The 21122-nt window shown below is 42.3% G+C and overlaps 1 protein-coding gene across 2 annotated transcripts in view; it reads left to right on the top strand.

Moving 5' to 3' along the window:
* The window catches only part of LOC144499086 (protein O-mannosyl-transferase TMTC2-like), a 189339-nt gene extending 171354 nt beyond the window's left edge, over positions 1-17985 (top strand). For both annotated transcript variants that reach the window (XM_078221158.1, XM_078221157.1), the window contains exons 11-12: positions 5005-5068; positions 15893-17985. In XM_078221158.1, the coding sequence (XP_078077284.1) occupies positions 5005-5068; positions 15893-16087 (259 nt within the window). In that variant the 3' untranslated portion in view covers positions 16088-17985. The remainder of the gene's footprint in view (positions 1-5004; positions 5069-15892) is intronic.
* Positions 17986-21122: the final 3137 nt, after the last annotated feature.

Below are 21122 nucleotides of genomic sequence, written 5' to 3'. Positions count from 1 at the left end.
GCCATGCAGGGAGGTTTAAACTGATTCGGGGGGGGGGAGGGATCCTGAGTAGTGGGGCTGAAAGTGAGGGATGCATGGATGGGGACTGCAATGCACGGCATTGCAGAGGTGGGGTGGAGCAGGGTTTGAAATGTGTATACTTCAATGCCAGGAGTATTCGCAATAAAGTGGGTGAACTTGCAGCGTGGATCAGTACCTGGGACTTCGATGTTGTGGCTATTTCAGAGACATGGATAGAGCAGGGGCAGGAATGGATGCTGCAGGTCCCGGGGTTCAAATGTTTTAGTCGAAGTAGGGAAGGAGGTAGAAGAGGGGGAGGGGTAGCATTATTGGTCAGAGATTGTATCACAGTGTCAGAGAGGAGGTTTGATGAGGACTTATCTGTTGAGGTAGTATGGGCGGAGATTAGAAATAGGAGAGGAGAGGTCACCCTGTTGGGAGTCTTTTATAGACCTCCTAAAAGTTCTAGAGAGGTTGAGGAAAGGATTGCGGAGTCAATCCTGCTTAGGAGTGAAAGTAATAGGGCAATTGTTATGGGGGATTTTAACTTGACTAATATTGACTGGAATTGTTATAGCTCTAGCTCGTTAGAGGGGTCAGTTTTTGTTCAAAGCGTGCAGGAAGGTTTTTTGACTCAGTATGTAGACAGGCCAACTAGAGGTGAGGCTATATTGGATCTGGTGCTGGGAAATGAGCCAGACCAGGTGCTAGACTTGGAAGTTGGTGTGCATTTTGGTGATAGTGACCACAATTCGGTTACGTTCACCTTAGTGATGGAAAGGGATAGGCATGAACCTCGGGCCAGTGGTTTTAGCTGGGGGAAGGGTAATTATGAGGCTATTAGGAGAGAATTAGGAAACATAGGTTGGACTAGGAGATTACAGGGACTGGGAACGTCCGACATGTGGAGTTTTTTCAAGGAGCAGCTACTGCGAGTCTGTGATAGGTATGTCCCTGTCAGGCAAGGAGGAATTGGTAGGGCTAGGGAACCGTGGTGCACCAAAAAAGTTTCTTTGTTGGTTAAAAAGAAAAAGGAGGCTTATGTTCGGATGAGACGTGAGCACTCGGGTAGTGCACTAGAAAGCTTTAGATTGGCTAAGAGGGAGTTGAAGAGCGAGCTTAGAAGGGCTAAAAGGGGACATGAGAAGACTTTGGCGGATAGGGTTAAAGAGAATCCTAAGGCGTTCTATAGGTATGTCAAGAACAGAAGGTTGGTTAGGGCAAGTTTAGGGCCAGTTATAGATGGCAGAGGGAAGTTATGTGTGGAACCGGAGGAGATTGGTGAAGCATTGAACCAATATTTCTCTTCGGTGTTCACGCAAGGGGACATGAATATAGCTGAGGAGGACACTGGGTTGCAAGGGAGTAGAATAGACAGTATTACAGTTGATAAGGAGGATGTGCAGGATATTCTGGAGGGTCTGAAAATAGATAAATCCCCTGGTCCGGATGGGATTTATCCAAGGATTCTCTGGGAGGCAAGAGAAGTGATTGCAGAGCCTCTGGCTCTGATCTTCAGGTCGTCGTTGGCCTCTGGTATAGTACCAGAAGATTGGAGGTTAGCGAATGTTGTCCCATTGTTTAAGAAGGGGAACAGAGACTTCCCCGGGAATTATAGACCGGTGAGTCTCACTTCTGTTGTCGGCAAGATGTTGGAAAAAATTATAAGGGATAGGATTTATAGTTATTTGGAGAGTAATGAATTGATAGGTGATAGTCAGCATGGTTTTGTGGCAGGTAGGTCGTGCCTTACTAACCTTATTGAGTTTTTTGAGAAAGTGACCAAGGAGGTGGATGGGGGCAAGGCAGTGGACGTGGTATATATGGATTTTAGTAAGGCGTTTGATAAGGTTCACCATGGTAGGCTTCTGCAGAAAATGCAGATGTATGGGATTGGGGGTGATCTAGGAAATTGGACCAGGAATTGGCTAGCGGATAGGAAACAGAGGGTGGTGGTTGATAGTAAATATTCATCATGGAGTGCGGTTACAAGTGGTGTACCTCAGGGATCTGTTTTGGGGCCACTGCTGTTTGTAATATTTATTAATGATCTGGATGAGGGTATAGTTGGGTGGATTAGCAAATTTGCTGATGACACCAAAGTCGGTGGTGTGGTAGACAGTGAGGAAGGGTGTCGTAGTTTGCAGGAAGACTTAGACAGGTTGCAAAGTTGGGCCGAGAGGTGGCGGATGGAGTTTAATGCGGAGAAGTGTGAGGTAATTCACTTTGGTAGGAATAACAGATGTGTTGAGTATAGGGCTAACGGGAGGACTTTGAATAGTGTGGAGGAGCAGAGGGATCTAGGTGTATGTGTGCATAGATCCCTGAAAGTTGGGAATCAAGTAGATAAGGTTGTTAAGAAGGCATATGGTGTCTTGGCGTTTATTGGTAGGGGGATTGAATTTAGGAGTCGTAGCGTTATGTTGCAACTGTACACAACTCTGGTGCGGCCGCACTTGGAGTACTGTGTGCAGTTCTGGTCCCCACATTACAGGAAGGATGTGGAGGCTTTGGAGAGGGTGCAGAGGAGGTTTACCAGGATGTTGCCTGGTATGGAGGGGAGATCCTATGAGGAGAGGCTGAGGGATTTGGGATTGTTTTCGCTGGAAAGGCGGCGGCTAAGAGGGGATCTTATTGAAACATATAAGATGATTAGAGGTTTAGATAGGGTGGATAGTGATAGCCTTTTTCCTCTGATGGAGAAATCCAACACGAGGGGGCATGGCTTTAAATTGAGGGGGGGTAGTTATAGAACCGATGTCAGGGGTAGGTTCTTTACCCAGAGGGTGGTGAGGGATTGGAATGCCCTGCCAGCATCAGTAGTAAATGCGCCTAGTTTGGGGGCGTTTAAGAGATCCGTAGATAGGTTCATGGACGAAAAGAAATTGGTTTAGGTTGGAGGGTCACAGTTTTTTTTTAACTGGTCGGTGCAACATCGTGGGCCGAAGGGCCTGTTCTGCGCTGTAATGTTCTATGTTCTATGTTCTATGTTTAAGTGAGAAAGACTGCAGAGAGTCGCACATCAATACGAACTAATTTCTAAATAAAGCTGCAAAATAATCTACTAATTGATAATATTCTGAACCAATCATTTGATTTTGATTTGATTTATTATTGTCACATGTATTAACATACGGTGAAAAGTATTGTTTCTTGCGCGCTATACAGACAAAGCATACCGTTCATAGAGAAGGAAACGAGAGACTGCAGAATATTGTGTTACAGTTATAGCTAGGGTGTGGAGAAAGAGCAACTTAATGCAAGGTAGGTCCATTCAAAAGTCTGATGGCAGCAGAGAAGAAGCTGTTCTTGAGTCGGTTGGTACGTGACCTCAGACTTTTGTATCTTTTTCCCGACGGAAAAGGTGGAAGAGAGAATGTCTGGGGTGCGTGGGGTCCTTAATTATGCAGGCTGTTTTGCTGAGGCAGCGGGAAGTGTAGACAAAGTCAATGGACGGGAGGCTGGTTTGCGTGATGGATTGGGCTACATTCATGACCTTTTGTATTCCTTGCAGTCTTGGGCAGAGCAGGAGCCATACCAAGCTGTGATACAACCAGAAAGAATGCCTTCTATGGTGCATCTGTAAAAGTTGGTGAGAGTCGTAGCTGACACGCCAAATTTCCTTAGTCTTCTGAGAAAGTAGAAGCATTGGTGGGCTTTCTTAACTATAGTTATGGGGAGACCAGGACAGGTTGGTGATCTGGACACCTAAAAACTTGAAGCTGTCAACCCTTTCTACTTCGTCCCTGTTCTGCATTTTATGCAGAGTCAATGCACACTTTTTCATTAAGTCTTTGTCCATTGGAAGCTATGCAGAGCAGAAAGGTTTCCTATTGTGCTGAATTGATGAGTCTTGGTCAGACCGGTGATAGGGGTGCTACAGTTGGCTTCAAAGCAATGGAGGGGAAGATCAAACAGGGTTCCCATTCCCAATGCAAAAAAAAATACTGTGGATGTTGAAAATTCAAAATAAAGATAGAAAATGCTGGAAGAACTCAGCATCTATGGAGAGAGGCCCAAGTTAACGTTTCATACAAAAATTCACCAACCAGAAATGGATGCTACCGAACCAGTTGAATATCATAGAATCATAAAATCCCTACAGTACAGAAGGAGGCCATTCAGCCCATCGAGCCTACATCGACAACAATCCCACCATATCCCCGTAACCCCACATATTTACCCTGCTGATCCTCCCAAAACTTGGGTCAACTTAGCATGGCCAATCAACCTAACCTGCACATATTTGGACTGTGGGAGGAAACCGGAGCATCTGGAGGAAACCCACGCAGGCACGGGGAGAATGTGCAAACTCCACACAGACAGTGACCCAAGCCGGGTCCCTGGCGCTGCAAGGCAGCAGTGCTAACCACTGTGCCACCGTGCTGCCCTTAGTATAGTGCTGTCCTTAGAATAGTCCCAGCATTTTCTGGTTTTATACCTGGTACTCAATGGCTCCTGCTGAAAAATGGGTATGTAGAAGAGGACATAATCTAGCTTGGTTCCAATATTCTGTACTCACGATAACATTTTGGACTCGTACGTGAGGAATGGTCATATAGACCCAAGTATTTGAAGGGTGTTTAGCACTGTGGAATCACTTGTCAACATGGGTTAGCACCTTACATCAATGAAGGAACGAACCAGTGTGTGATGTGCATCAATGTTTAATGTTGTGATCACTATCGTTACTTCAGGTACATTGCTGAAAATTACAATAACACAAATGAATTTGCACAAGACGTGTGCCAATACTTTGAATTTTTTGGATGTCTACACTTAAAATGCAAATTATACATGCAACTTTGGGAGTTGTCCCTCATGCTTCGTGTACAATACATGACGGGGCTTTCCCGTGCAATGTGGTGCATTTGCCGTACTGTGTCCTCCCTGTTCAACATCTGGTAGGACTGTCCGCTTTTCTATCTGAAATGTAAACCATTTTTATGACACGTGTCTGAAGTCAGATTTCATTTCATTTGAAAACTGTTCTTTGTTCATCAGACAAGCTGGCCTGAATGAAGCAGCTGAGAAACATTACGGATTGGCAGCAGGACTGCGACCAAATGTAAGTGAATACAATCAGAACCAGAACTGCGACATCCCATGATTAACACAGACTTCTCCATATTACATCATTCCAAAACAATGCCCCATCCCTCCCCCTATTAATTACATTAAAGTTACAGCTGGGCAATCACACTATGCATGGCAGGAGAGAGCTTTTTGGATGCCTACAAGCATTCTCTGTGCCCTTCTCCTATTTGATATTTGAAGAATGTAAGCGAGATTGTGGTGATTTTTTTGAAATGCGCAAACAGGTCTAACTTTTCGAATTTGGCTCAACTCTGCTCCGAGCTTATTTTCCACACCAGATTGAAATCAGATGGTGTGAGAAAGTCTCCCTGAGGGACCGCATGGTGCTCAGCTTCAGATTTAGATCTGGTCCTGACTCTTTTTTAAAGTTTATTTATTAGTGTCCTGAGTAGGCTTACATTAACACTGCAGTGAAGTTATTGTGAAAATCCCCAAGTTGCCACACTCCGGCACCTGTTCGGTAGACTGAGGGAGAATTTAACATGGCCAGTGCGCCTAACCAGCATGTCTTTCAGACTGTGGGAGAAAACTGGAGTAGCCGGAAGAAACTCACGCAGACATGGGGAGAACATGGCACAGACGGTAACCCAAGCCGGGAATCGAACCCTGGTCCCTGGAGCTGCGAGACAGCAGTGCTAACCACTGTGTGACTGTACCGCTTATACTGCGACTTTTGTGTCGATACATAGTGGAATTTGCACCCTAAACCCCTAAATCTGTTTGCCCCATTTCGGTACACAGTGGGATACAGATGAGAAAGTCACATAAGCTTTGCTATGACAGAAAGTGATATGTTGCAAAACATACTATTTAATTCAGTTGGTATTCGGACAGTTTTCAGTTTAAAGTGCGGCAATACTCACATTGAGTACCTTTGTAGATAAATGAACAGTTGTTGGAGAATCTGCGGTGAAAGAAATGAGGGTAATACACACTAAATTATCCATTTTCAAAAAATGTCATTTAATTATGCACTTAACACATAACCATTAACAATTATGAGGTAAAGCTGTGGCTTTATAAACTTAGTTACAATGTGCAGTAAACAGCTGTACACTTAAATGTATTTTTGTCTATAGTTGACAGTCATTATTTTGTTCTGAACACAAGCACTTGTTGCACATTAAGAAACATTACTACTCTTAAAATGTTATTCAGTGCTGATATAAACAGTTCATATTGCTTTTAGACATTTCTATGGGACACACTAAAAGGTGTTTTTAAAGGTAAAATGGGTTTTCATGTATAAAATTTTATGAGTTCTATAATTATGCCAGTTACAAAAAGAGTCTGTTATATTGAATATATTGGTAAATTAAAGCAATTTTTAAAAATGAATATTATTTTTAAACTTCAGCCTTTGGCTGGAATTCTCCGGCTGTTCACGCTGGCGGGATTTTCCGCTCCCGCCGGCAGTGCACCCCACCCATGGGTTTCCCATTGGGGTGGGGTGACGTCAATGGGAATTCCCATTGGTAGCAGTGGGACCAGAGAATCCTGTCGCTAGCAAACAACACGCCACCTCCCGCCAGTGGGAAACATGCGGTTGGGAGGCCGGAGAATCTTGCCTTTTGACATTAAGCTAACATGAAAAGTTAAATGAAAGATGTTGTTTTTGTCATCACACTCAATCTGCATTTTCAAAGCTTCTCTGGGAAGTTTTAGTTAAGGACCTATATAGTAATTCATGTGGCGTGATGTACTGGATAAAACATATAAATATGGGATTTTGGTGCTTTTGTTCAGATCACAAGGTTCTATCTCACTTTTCTTCAAAGAAAACAATAGGCCGTATTTTCTCAGAGCCGTGGAACCTCCACGAGCAGATAAAAGTGGCAGATGGGACCTAGATCCGCAAGTTCCCCTTCCATTTCTAAAAGATCCCAATCTTGCGGCTAGGGGACTCGCATTTGAGGGAAACCCATATTCAGCAACGTTGTTAGAAGTAGCTCAAACATAGCCCATTTTCTCTGAAGAAAGGACTTTATCCTTCAGTGTGAGAATCACAAATTTGTGGAGGAGACATAAATGTTCATGAGGTATGTGGAATTGTCAAGCCATCAAGTTATTTAAATCCCCACATTTTAAAAACATTTAAAAAGCCTATCATTGTCAACAAGAGTTGAAACTAATTTGTTCTGGTAATTACAATAGCTATTTGTTGTCATAATTTCATGATTAATGGTTGGCTGCTTTCCATAACCTACAATTAGGCCAGCAAGGAGGTTGTAAGTTAACAGTTTGATTGATAGCTCAAAGAGGTTATTAAATAATTTTCTGTCGTCGATATGAGTTTATGAATACAAATCTTTTGATAAGGGATTAAGTACTTGAGGGGCTTTTAAAGTTTTGAATGGGCTTTCAGGAATGGGAGGCTTTTGAAAATTATTCTGAAAGCAGTAATAGGTATTTGGATCTTTATTTTATCTCAATATGGCTCTTGAGGTCTGCCCATAGTGGTTACTGAATGAGTTGGAATTGAGATGTAAGAGCAAAGCATGGTGGGTGAGGGCATGAATTGGCATTAAATTGGTATGGAGGTGAAAATCATGTCAGTGGGGGTAGTTATTCCTGAAGCGGGTGTGCTGAGCCTGGTTTCAATTTCACACGATTTAATGATAGAATATTCTTTGGTTTAGTTGCAAGATCTGGCACCAAATTATGAGGTGAATTTATAGCAAAGAAAATGTAAATAATTCAAGGAAGGATTTGCCTTCCACCAAGCTGCGGCTAAATACTCGAATGGATGTCAGTCTCACATAAGTCTGTTTCTATTAAGAGACTCCTGGATGAGTACATGGGACTTAATAGGATGGAGGGTTGTAGGTAGGCGTAAAAGGTAAGGATATGTTCGGCACAACTTGTGGGGCCGAAGGGCCTGTTTTGTGCTGTAGTTTTTCTATGTTTCTATGTTTCTAAGTCACTCAACTTGATCCATGAGTGTGGTTGGAACCTGGTGACAATCAAGGTTGCTGGGAGGCTTTAGACTTGGTTGCCGAGAACATTAGAGTGGTTGCCATATTTTAAATTGACTTGAATCAATCCATTTATCATGCTAAGGCCAAATATCTATCAAATAGCGGATATGAAAACTGCGGTACATCCCAATGTATTCATTGCACTGTTATGCCCCAATAGCATCTAATTTGACGCAACTGCGTTTAAAATTTCACGTCCTATAATTCTCTTAATCAGCTGTATGTTATCCATCTTCAGCTTTTGCTCAGCCACACCTCTGAAGTTGTTATAATGTCAATGTTTCCTCCAAACTTGATTTTTCCAATTCCTCCCTTGCTCAGCTCCGCCCTTGCAAAACCCCAACTCAAAGGAAATTTTAAAAATACATTTTTTATTATACATGTTTTTAATAGGATTGGGGCATCTGGAAGTGTTTCGCAGCCAGTAAATAGCCTTTGAAATGTTGCCCTTATGCAAGTAAGTGTGGCAGGCAATTTGCATACAGCAAGATCCCAGAAACAGCTACGTGCTAAATGAACAGAAGTCTTTCAGTAACTTTGGAGGGAAGATAAATATTAGCCAAGACATGGGGTGATCGTCCTCGCTCATTTTGAATATTGTCATGGGATCGCTACATTTTTACTTGCATGTTGTCTGCACTAAGCCCTATTCTTACTGAGTTCCTGTCCTTACCGACTTATGCTAGCTCCCTTTGTCCATTTTATTAAATTTAAGATCCTCAATATCACCTACATCTCTGTCTATTGTTTCAATTTGGTGACAGCCTTTGGCCTAATGGCAAAATATTGGCCTCTAAGTCAAAAGGTCATGGTTGCAAACTTCCCACCAGATCCTTAGTATGTAATCTGGCCTGATACATGTTGTACTAATGGATTACTGCAGTGTCAGAGTTGTCATCATTTAGATGAGACTTTAAACCATCTTTCCTGACAAATGTGTCCTGGTTGGCATTCACTGAATTGACTATTTCCCATGGAGAAGCTGGAGAATGGCAGAATAATGGCACCTGGGTGTGCTCTTCTGAAATAGCAAGAGGTTAACTTGGCACAACAACAACTTGCATTTATCTAGCACCTCTAACATAGGAGAACATTCCAAGCTGCTTCACAGCAGCATTATTGAATAATAGAGCAATGATTGAAGCTGACATTGGAGGCGGACTTTTCCTGTCCAGCCGCCACGAGAATTGTAGCGGGCAGGGGGGGCAGACCATGCAAAGGTCCGTTGACCTCAGGTGGGATTTTGCTGTCTTGGGGCGAGAATGGCCGGAAAATCTCGCCCTGCGTGTCCAGAGCATAAATTGTATCATTCCTCGGCCTTAACATCCTTCATGTGGATGAACATAAAATTCATAAAAATTACGTTTTAAACACTAGCTGTGCCTGTCCTGTAGATATCTAGTGTCAGTGTTACAAGGGATACCCTTCAAAGAATTAGCACAGAAGATGCAGCATAGTTATAGTGCAAAGCACGGTGACGCACAAAAGGCAACATTTAGCTTTCCACCTTCTACAAGGCCCTCAGGTGTATGATGGAATACTTTTGACTCGCCTGGATGAAGGCAACTCCAATAACATTCCAGAAGCTCAACGCCATCCAGGACAACGTGGCCCATTTGATTGGCACCCCATCCGCCACCTTAACCATTCACCCCCCTCCCCACTGATATAAATAGTAAAGGTAAAGTCGCCATAGTTCCAGATGACCATAGGCTGTTCTCCCCTTTGAATTGAAAAGCTGACTAGTGGTGTTTTAACCTGAGGATCACCACACCTCAGATGAGAGGCAAGATTGCAAAGGTGGGGCCTTCATGAAAAACTTCAGCCAGTACAGGAATTGAACCCGCACTTTTTGCAACACTCTGCATCACTAACCAGCTGTCCAGCCAACTGAGCTTAACCAAGGTTATTCATGAAAGTCCAGTCTTCTCAACCTTGTCCCTCGCCTGAGTTAAATCACCATCAGTCAGCTCTCCCCCTCAAAAGGAGGGCAGCCTGTCATTATCTGGGACTATGGTGATTTTACCACCTCCAATGTGCAAGGACAGCAGTGTGTACAAACTGCAAGATGCATTGAAACAACTTAACCATGTTCCTTCAACAGCATTTTCCAATGACCTCTAGAAGGACAAGAGCAGCAGATTCATGGGAATACCACCACTTGCAAGTTCCCCTCCAAGCCAGTCACCATCCTGACTTGGAAATATATCACAGTTCCTTCACTGTTGAAGATTCAAAATCCTGGAATTCCCTCTCTGACAGCACTGTGGGTGTACTGACGCCACATGGATTGCAGTGGTTCAAGAAGACAGCTCACCACCACCTTCCCAAGAGTAATGAGGGATAGGAAACAAATGCTGGTCTTCAGCCAATAATACCTACACCCTGTGAATGAATAAATAAAAAATAACTGAGCATTAAAGGAACCTTGCTTCCAGGAGCCCAAGAAACCGGTATAAGAAGTTCTGCTGCATTTCCTTCTTCGCTTTTTATGTAGCTGCCTTTCTGTTGAGGACTTCTTTTCCCACCACCATACATGCACATGATTCTGAACAGCTGCAGTTGGAGGAGCCATTTCTCCAACATCTGCTAAGTTACTTTCTCTTCTGTGCCTGAAAAAGAACGCTTTGAAGTTTTGTCTGAAATGCATTAGGCAAAAAGGTTCAGTGTATTGTTACATTTTGCTTTCTTGGTGTCTACATTGAGTTCGGACTTTCAAAATACCCTCCCTTTTTGCCTTTAATGCCATGACCCAGACAACATATGTGCTGTTAATGGAAAACCAATGAATTTGTACTTTCAAATCCAAAGCATTGTGACAAACTTTTGCTTCGCCCGTCAGAACTATGTGGGTAGCAACATTTTTCACTGTAAAATGTTTCTATCCAATGTCATTTCATACAAACAATCACAGGATATTCAGTCTAGAATTACACCTCCAGGCAAAGCACAGAAATTATAATAAAAAGGTCTGCATAGTTTGTAAATCTCTGTGGTCAGTGGAGCTTTGCAGACTGGAATCAGTTTGTTACCATTCAAATTTGTTAAATATTATATCGTTTGTATTCGCGGGGATGCCAAACATGGAATTTTTGTGCATGCCAGACTGACAATTACCATTCATTTTTTTATGACTCCGTGTATTACATTGAGTAACGAATATAGAGCCAGATGGAAACTGCCATACACCATATAGGAAGAATCAAAATCCTAATGAAAAAAAGTTTTCAGTACACAGTGATTGATATGACCACCCAGAAATGGACTTGGCCAAGACTACATGGCCGTTGATTGTCAATCAGTAGCTGTAGGGGCTTTCTGACCCCTGCGTCTACAACAAATACAATTCAGCAGACATTTTAATTGTTTGTTTACCAAATGGCACAAACTCAACAGCACTCACCTTGCCAAGGTTGATTCTGTACCTCTAAAAATCAATTATGTCGTCTCCAAGTATATTTGTTTATTCCAGTCCCAATTTCTATTCAGCTTGATTGGCTTCTGGTAAACATTTGAACAAACCTCTGAAAAGTTTTTAAAATAAATTTTCCCCCCCTTTAACCTCAGTTTCATTCTGAGATAGGTTCCCTCCATGTCTGTAGCTGATATTAATTTGGAACGGACGCAAAAGAACATGGAGGATATTTTTTGATAACAGACTCTGATTTTCCCCAACCATCTTGGAGTTTCCTTGTCCAAGCAAGCATTGCATTGGATACGGCCTGATGATTAATTTACTCTCTTGTGGATTTCAAGGTTTTCATGAGTTTGGCATCTTTGCCTCAGTCAATGTTGCATTTTTCTGCTCTTTTACTCACTTTATAAAACGTCTCATCCAATGCAAGAAATGAAGCGAGTCTTTTGATCGTTTGACCAGCAAAACTGTAGGTGGTGTCACTTTTTATGGAAGTCTAGCAGCAGTGGATTATTGAACTCCAGCATTAATGACTGTCTTTATTGATGAGGTGAAAAGTTTCATTAGCTGCACTCAATAAAGGATAGTCTGAGAAACTTCACCAATATACATTCATTTACCGTTATACCGCTCATTAATCTTGTGAGCCACAATGCGGACAAACATAATGAAGGTGGTGCGTCTCCTGGAGCAAATATAATGTCAGAGATCATTTACAAAGAAAATGAACGAGCAAATCAAGTTGCAAAGAAGGCCCTGTGAATTGTGGATGTGATCAACAGGGTTTCCTATTCAGGACTTGGAGAGCTATGAATCCCTTTTGACAACTTGTCTTAGCCACTGAAGGTGCATGGCAACAGGGTGGATAAAAATGAGAGAAATGTTTTTGGCTGGGGGCTTTAGTTGATTGTGTTGTCCCAGGAACAAGGTCTTTGTGAAACTGAAGACCGGTGCTGGAAAGCCAAGGCTGCCGCGTGAATGTCTCAGATTACTAAAGATGTGACTATATCCCTCTTCACAAACCAGCAGGGGAAATTGGCTGCACACCAACACTTCCTGTCCTATTTGACAATGAATAAATATGGTTCCGCCCTAGTAAATTAAACCACTTAAATTAAAGTGCCTTTCCTGTCGTAGCTCTAGTCTTAGGCTTTAAATGCTGTGATATGACAGCACACTGGAAATAAAGTGCACACACCTACAGTGTGTCAGAGATATGAAGTAATTTCCTTTTATTAAAGGACCAGGTGTTTCTAACTCCAAATGGTCAGGATTTTGGCTTGATTACTATATCAAAGCATGGTAACCATCCACGTTTCATAATTAGGAAATGGAGATGAGGAGGATAGTGCGGGGGAGGGTAGTTATGATGCCATGTAGAAGCAGCAAAAAGCATGAGCAGCACTTTCAAGGGAAAAGCTAGGGCACTTTGGGATTGAGGTGGGGAGGGTGAGTATTAACTGAAGGTGAAGGAAGAGTGCAGTTTTGAATTGGAAAAATGAATGAAAAACCGTGGCAGCTTGGTTGGATTGGGAAGTAACAATCTGAACTGGGGTAGGGTCGGAAGAAGAATCCCATTTGGAATGACTTCGGAGGGGGGAGCTGTGTGTCAGAATGAACTGGAGGAGGTGTGGGAAAAGTCCAAGTTTGACAGGGAGAGGGGCTGAAAAGAAGGGCCAGATAGAATCATAGAATCATACAGTGCTGAAGGAGGCCATTTGGCCCATCGAGTCAGCACCGACCACAATCCCACCCAGGCCCTATCCCCATGCATTTACCCCAGCTAGTCCCTTTGACACTAAGGGGCAATTTCACATGGACAATCTACCTAACCCACACATCTTTGTACTGTGAGAGGAAACCGGAGCACCCGGAGGAAACCCACGCAGACACTGGGAAAATGTGCAAACTCCACAGAATTAAGCGAGTTGAAGGGGAGAAGGATGGCAGTGTGAACAATGACGTGAAAGATGCAGGTTGACTTGGGGGGAAAACGAGTGCTCATTTGAGCTGAGAAGAGGAAAGTAGAAAGAAGAAAATCAACTCCAGCTGGTTTGGAGGGGTTGATGTGCAGTATCGATTTGCCTGCTCATTTTACATCTGTCCTGCCTTTTATTTCCATTGTATGGATGGAGATATTGCTGACGATGGAAAATGATGCCTCAGCAAAATGATAGTCGTTTTTTTCAGAATCAGTGAGAAAAATTATTTTTCTTTCTTCATGTAAAATGTTGCAAAAGACACTGGACAAAGTAAAAATTGTGACAGGCACATGGGACTAAGGTAGAAGCTGAACTACCATAAGCCAACATTTTATGAGGAGGCAATGGCCTGGTGGTATTATCACTAGCCTATTAATCCGGAAACTCAGCTAATGTTCTGGGGACATGGATTCGAATCCTGCCATGGCAGGTAGCGGAATTTGAATTCAATGAACAAAGTCTGGAATTTAGAATCTACTAATGACCATGGGACGATTGTTGGGAAAAACTGATTTGGTTCACTCAAGTCTTTTAGGGAAGGAAATCCGCCATCTTTACCAGTTCTGGCCTACATGTCACTCCAGAGCCACAGCAATGTGTTTGACTCTCAACTGTCCTCCATGGGGAACTAGGGATGGGCAATAAATGCTGGCCAGCCAGTAATGCCCATGTCCTATAAATGAAGAAAAAAATTATTTAAAACATTTGTGGAATTTTTAAAAAATCCTAATTGAGATAATTGACATTCCATAAATTCTAACACTCGTTTTTCAGGACCAGCGTGCTTGTTCAACAGTAATCATGATTTTGGTACATTGATGTGTCTCAGTTGCACATCGTTCAACATGGCCTAACTTTTTCAAGGTCTGTGCAACCTGGTGTTGTGAGACTACTTACTGTGCTTACCCCAGTCCAACGCTGGCAACTCCACATCAAGGTTTGTGCAGTGAGCCCAGCAGCCGAAAAGCCGGCATTCATGCCAATTTAAATGATTTCAGAAGATCTCCGTCTGTGGGAATTTCAACACCGCACCCTGTGGAGGAACAAAGAATCATTGACAGCAACATCTGGATTTCTGTGTTGAATAGAATATGTGACGGTGATAGAAGCTGCTCTCAGTCTCACAGTTGTAATGATAATGACCACTGCAAAATCCTTCAAGTCTACCAAGAAGATGAAACTCGTTCATTGAGCATTTGTATCTATCTTCACTCTTTCATGACTTAGGTACCAGTTTGGTGCAGTGGGTAACAAAATGTTGAATATACTGCAGCTTAAGTTATGAGGCCATGTGACACTGCACTTGGATGTAATTCCTTGTTTTGATGTGCCATAGGTTTATTGCTGTGGCTTTTGCTACCAAGTAAACCTGTTGGACTTTAACCTGGTGTTGTTAGACTTCTTACCGTAGGTTTATTCCCAGGGTTGGTACTGAAGTGGTTTTGTCAACTTGAGGCTCATGTATTGCAAATATGATTTCAGTTTGTAATGTCTTTTTCATGGAAAGTTGAACTGGAAACACTGTGCCTTTTCAACGTAGAGTAAGCAACTCTTCATCTTCCCTGCCTGGGTGATTATCTAGCAATGCAGCTCACTCACGTTGTAGAACAAGCCAGATATTATTTCATTTCAACAAGATGAAATCTGGTTGTGTTCTACAATGGATGGATGACCAGTTTCACATAGCTGGATTGTCACTCAGGCAATGGCAGTGAAAATATACTCCACAAACTTTGTACTTAGATAATAATGTGTCCTAAATGTCTGCTGTTCTTGAAATATAACTGGTAGCCACATTTAAAAGTCAATTGATTTTGGATTTTACAAAATACTCATTGAACTTTCACATTGTCATGGAATAGAATAGTATCCCTGCAGTGCAGAAAGAGGCCATTCAGCCCATCAAATCTGCACCAATTCTCGGAAAGAGTATCCCACCCAGGCCCTACCCTCTGCCTATCCCTGTAATCGCAACCAATCTACCCATCTTTGGGCACTAAGAGGCAATTTAGCATGGCCAATCTACCTAACCTGCACATCTCTGGGCTGTCAGAGGAAACCGGAGTAAACCCACGCAGGTATAGAAAGTAGAAGCAGGAATAGGCCATTCAGCCCTTCGAGCCTGCTCTGCCATTCATTTTGATCATGGCCTATTATCAAGTTCAATATCCTGATCTTGCCTTCCCCTCGACACTGGGAGAATGTGCAAACACCACACAGACAGTCACCCAAAGCTGGAATTGAACCCAAGCCCCTGGTGCTGTGAGGCAGCAGTGCTAACCACTGTGCCACTCTGCCCCCCCATCTGTATGAAGGACTGATTAACATGAGCAGTTGTTTATTTTTTGCTTTCAATTCTTAGTCAGTGTTTACAGAGTGTTTCTGTTTTCCCTCTCACCCTGTCTTCTCTTTTGTGACAGTACCCCGTAGCATTGATGAACCTGGGAGCCATTCTACATCTGAACGGAAAACTGCACGAGGCTGAGGCTAACTACCTCCGCGCTCTTCAACTCAAGCCTGATGACGCCATTACCCAGTCCAACCTTCGCAAACTGCGGAACATCATGGAGAAACAAGGCCTGAATGTGCAAAAAAAAAGAGACGGTAAAACTTAAGCAGACGGACTTTCAAAATGAGAAGGGATCAGCAAAGATGTGAGGGCTGAAAAGCCTCTGGTCACAATCCCGGCAATGGCCTCCAGCACTGGCCCAATTGGAGTTTGCAGAGTCAGTAGGAAGCACTTGGTTATCATGGGACATGCTGGCTGCACCTCCTGCACTTGCCTTCCCAAGGATGCTAGAAACTCTGGCATCCGTCTGACCTTCAGAAAGGGAGCCTCCATCATCCTTTCAAAGATTTTAACAGAAAATATTTTATTTCAGCATCCGGGCAACTCACCCACTAATGAGACCCTCATTCACTTTTCTGAAAGTTGTCACGCCCCAGCTCACTTGGTGTACTGGCTTCCAGTGATGCACCAGGGCTCTGCTGAACCAAAAGAGTGGAACCAGCTGTATCGGAGACCCTGGGTCTGCGCACCCACTCTCTCTGACCCTAGTCTCTTCAGGGCAGTTGTGGGTTTCGCCCCTTACAAAGCTAATGGGAAGCTCCCATAAATGATGGAGACCTGTACTGGAGGCGATGGAATTGGATGGTGGATTTGAGAGGTCTTCCCCTGGAATTCTGACCCCGGATTTTACAAAAGCTTGGTCTTCCTTGGTTCTGACTAACCAACAGCTAATTAGAGCACTTAATGAAGCAAATTAGGAAATAACGGATGCTTTAGGGAATAATGGATGACGTTAAACATTGTTAACAAATTTACTTTTTTCTTCCATTTGGAACACATCAGTCTCAAGACTTCCCCACACCTGACACCCATTGCCTGGCTCACATAGTGTTAGCTTAACAGTGCCTATCTACTCTGCATCTCCAAGTGGCTGATTATTTTTGCTGCGGCTTACCACTTGTAAGCAAGTTGCAGACAAGTCACAGACCTCTTTGTTTTAACAAATTGTCAAAGGCTTTGTGAATTGGGGGCACCTACCTGTCGGGGATGATGGACGACTTAGGAGGGCTCTGCTGAGTTATCTGCACAATGGCTATTCAGCCTTGAAGTCGAGAATTTGTAAAGTGTGCCCGCATCTGCAAAGGCGTCTTTCATGTTCGACATGTTATGTATGGCTCCGGAGTACTGTAAACAATTGTGCGTAAGCTGCTTCGATGTTGGTTTTGGCAAAATGATAGCGGGCCTTGTCATTGAGTATGAGTTACTGTAATTAGAAGGGAATGAGAAATGAAACATTAAATTGTATCCCCTTCTCCTTTAGCAATAGCAGAACCCTTTGCTTTTGAATTAAATACATTTTGGTAAAGGCATATTTGTTGGTATTTTAGGGGATAAAGGAAAAAAATTCACAAGCTGCATTTGTTCTTTCGCTGTGTTACTTTTGGTTTGTTTACATCTGTTGTTTCTTGATCGACTGAATGCATTTAATTGATTTTACTGACCACGGAGCAGGTGTATTTCTATGACTTCTGAGTCACAACACAAATATGTCACTTTGCATCTGTACTTCTCACATTTAAATCAAACAGCAGGGACTTTATTTTCTTCTTTTGTGCGATTGCGTGGCAGAAGTGACTAATTGCTCTGGCTTTGTTGGCATTGTGTTGTAGCAATGATTCATTCATGGGTCTGTCCAAGAGTTAAGGGTGAAACCTAAGCCATGCAGGGGGAGACTTTCTCTCTTCCTGGCCAACGCTTTCAGGTTCAGGAGAAAAGTTGATAAATTAATACATTTGTGTTGCTGCTCAGGGATTGCATACAGTGGAGTAATTCCAGACGGTGCTAAAGAGCACAGAACGTGTTTACTAAATTAAAAGTTTTATTTTTTGAGATTGTTCTATTTGTATAAATTATCCAAATTTGTAGATGTGTTTCCTTTTGTATGATGACTGCAAACATGCCAGCACACAAGCTTTTCCCCAATAAAAAAAAATGCAGTGATAGAAAGATGACTCAAGTGCGTTTGTGATGCTTTGTATATTTACACTATTTCAGGGCCCAGTGTGAATTATTATGCCTTGCACAATTCGGGACGGTGGCGCAATGGTTAGCACTGCTGACTCACAGCGCCAGAGACCCGGGTTCAATTCCCAGCTTGGGTCTCTGTCTGTGCGGAGTCTGCACGTTCTCCCCGTGCCTGCATGGGTTTCCTCTGGGTGCTCCGGTTTCCTCTTGCAGTCCGAAAAAGACGTGCTGGTTTGGTGCATTGGCCATGCTAAATTCTCCCTCAGCGTACCTGAACAGACGGCGGAATGTGGCGACTAGGGGATTTTCACAGTAACTTCATTGCAGTGTTAATGTAAGCCTACTTGTGCCCAACAAATAAATAAAATAAACCAGAATCACAGGACATGGAATAGCAATTGCATAGGTTCAAGAGTAACTGCCTAATATGAACAAACTCCTGCAGCCGTTTTGGATCTGACATTTGGACAAGTGATGGTTTAATCATTTCAATAAACTGCATTGACATAAAGCCAACAGAAGTGTTGGGTATTGTAGTTATTTTATTCAGAGAAAGCAATGAGAAGACATAAATGAATAATAACATAATAAACAAGTGACACATTAATTGCTGACAAATGTACATGAGATATTAAACCAAGTCCATTAACTGACATTCTTCCAACATCAATAATGTTTCTGAAAGAGAAGGTGATAAGAGATGACATGTTTAAGCTATCATTTAAAGCTAGGTTATGTTTGTGGTATCTATCATAAAAATGTACAGAAATAAAAATATTTCCATTGTTTCTAGACCACATCTGCTATGACGCAAAGTGTAGTAATTTTCATTCCTTTATTCTATTAGGGAATCAACCTTTACATGGTAATAATTGGTTTAGCAGAGATGTTGTAAAAAAAAAGTACAGTCAAAATTGTTGGAAGAGGTTCTAAGAAAGAGCTGATCAATTGTGGTGGTGTGGTTTTCTGTTTCTTGTCACAGTAACATGTAGTCCAAGGCATCGCGCACCTATGCCACACACATCAAATACCACTCTGATCTGAGGGAAGAATAGAAGGCATTAGGTACATATCAGCGTATAATATCATAATCCGAAAATGCACCGTGAATGGATTTTGACTGTTTCCTGCTTTTTAATTTGTGCACCATTATGTTTCCTTTTTTGGGCATGGCTAGGACCTCTGCTCAAGATTTTGATCCTTGTGGTGAACACACTGGAGAAACTCAGTGGGGACCTTATATAACTTAATTAGATTTTATTTGTTCTTAAAAATTACTTTACAGAAAGGACTTGTGGTACACAGATGCTTTTCCATCTGCTAATCCAACAATAGTGGGCAGGCAGCTGACTAGTAATATTAATTGGCTAATATGTACAACGTTCCCTAATGGTGAGGAGCGTTACAACGCTGTTATTGTATATCCAGTAAATCTGTCTGAGGACAAGCCAGAGCATGAAAAAATTAATATATTACATTGTGAACTGTTGCCCCAAACATTTTGAGTAATTACCTTGTAATGAAGCCATTGGATGAACTAAAAGGGATGTGGGGGAAAAAAAACATGTGAAGACACAGGTGTTACACATATGGGTTTCTTGGTTCAAAAACAGTGACACTTCTTTTGCGAGATCAAAGTCTTTTCTGAAATCAAATTATCCTGTAATAAATTGGGTTTCTTGGAAAATTCTTTGAAATCTGTGATAGGCGCATTCCATTAGGCAACAATTCAAATGGAGTATACAATTTCTGTGACACTCTTGTACAGAATAGAAGTGATCTGAATAGTAAATCATTAACTTTATTGAAATAAAATGACACTATCCACCAGGCTTTACAACTGACTCTTCTGCGCGGAAGTAGGAACTCCTATTTTGTGTACCATGCATGTTCTTTTGATCTACGTATATTCATTTCTCGAGTTGGTAACAATGTCTCCAATAAAGTGGGTTCTGCAAAAAGAAATTGAAATTTCTACAAGTGAGGGCCACTTGTCCCTGAAGATGTGCAATAACACCCACATCAGACTGAAAGGAAGATTAATTGGAAATAAATACGTGCATTGAATATATTGCTCAGGTAATACAGCAACACCAATTAAATGCTATGCTGTTCCTTGTAATAATTGCTTCCACTTTAAAGTCAACAACAGTCATGCTCCAGTTTCATGCACTTATTGTTGGACCTCGGGTAAACTGAGAACTCAGCTTGATTATTGTGTAGGGGAGGCGGTGGCCTAGTGATATTATCGCTAGACTATTAACCCAGAAAACTCAGCTCATACTCCCGGGACCCGGGTTCGAATCCCGCCATGGCAAATGGTGGAATATGAATTCAATTTAAAAAAAGAACATCTGGAGTTAAGAATCTACTGATGACCATGAAACCAAAGAACATTACAGCCCAGGAAACAAGCCCTTTGGCCCTCCAAAACCATTGTCGATTGTCGGAAAAGTGCATCTGGTTCACTAATGTCCTTCAAGGAAGGCAATTGGCTGTCCTTACCTGGTCTGGCCTACGTGTGACACCCAAGCCACAACAATGTGGTTGACTCTCAACTGCCCTCTGAACAAGGGCAACTAGGGATGGACAATAAATGCTGGCCAGACAGAAATGCCAATGTCCCACAAGTGAATTAAAAAAATTAGATTTCCCAGTTCCATACCTGTTGCCATTGCACTACAGACAGAACCCACTTCTGTGTACTCCTTCAATGATGCAGCTAGTTCCTTTTTCTTTTCCGGTTATCACAGACATGATGGGCTGAATGGCCTCCTTCTGCGCCGTAACAATTCTGTGATTCTGTGAATGGCCTCTTTCTGTGCCATAACTTTTCTTGGTTCTATGAATGCATCTCTTTTTCTTTCTTTGTTTTTCTTTCTTCTTAATCCTCTTACAATGCAATTCATAATGATTCTATTCTTTTTCTTTCATTCTAAATTGAAGATAGATTAAGCTTCTTATCCCAGGGAATCTCTACTGATTTGCAAGGAGTTAGGCTCAAATATAACCAACAGCTTACTGCAGTCCTACCAGTGTGACTAATTCACTTTAGGTTTTGTGTACCGCATTATAAAATGGATTGCATGCTGATAAAAATAATTGATTCGTTTTGC

The sequence above is a fragment of the Mustelus asterias genome, chromosome 9 (genome assembly GCF_964213995.1).
Source record: "Mustelus asterias chromosome 9, sMusAst1.hap1.1, whole genome shotgun sequence".
NCBI lineage: Eukaryota > Metazoa > Chordata > Chondrichthyes > Carcharhiniformes > Triakidae > Mustelus > Mustelus asterias.
This window is presented reverse-complemented; position numbering and strand designations above follow the sequence as displayed.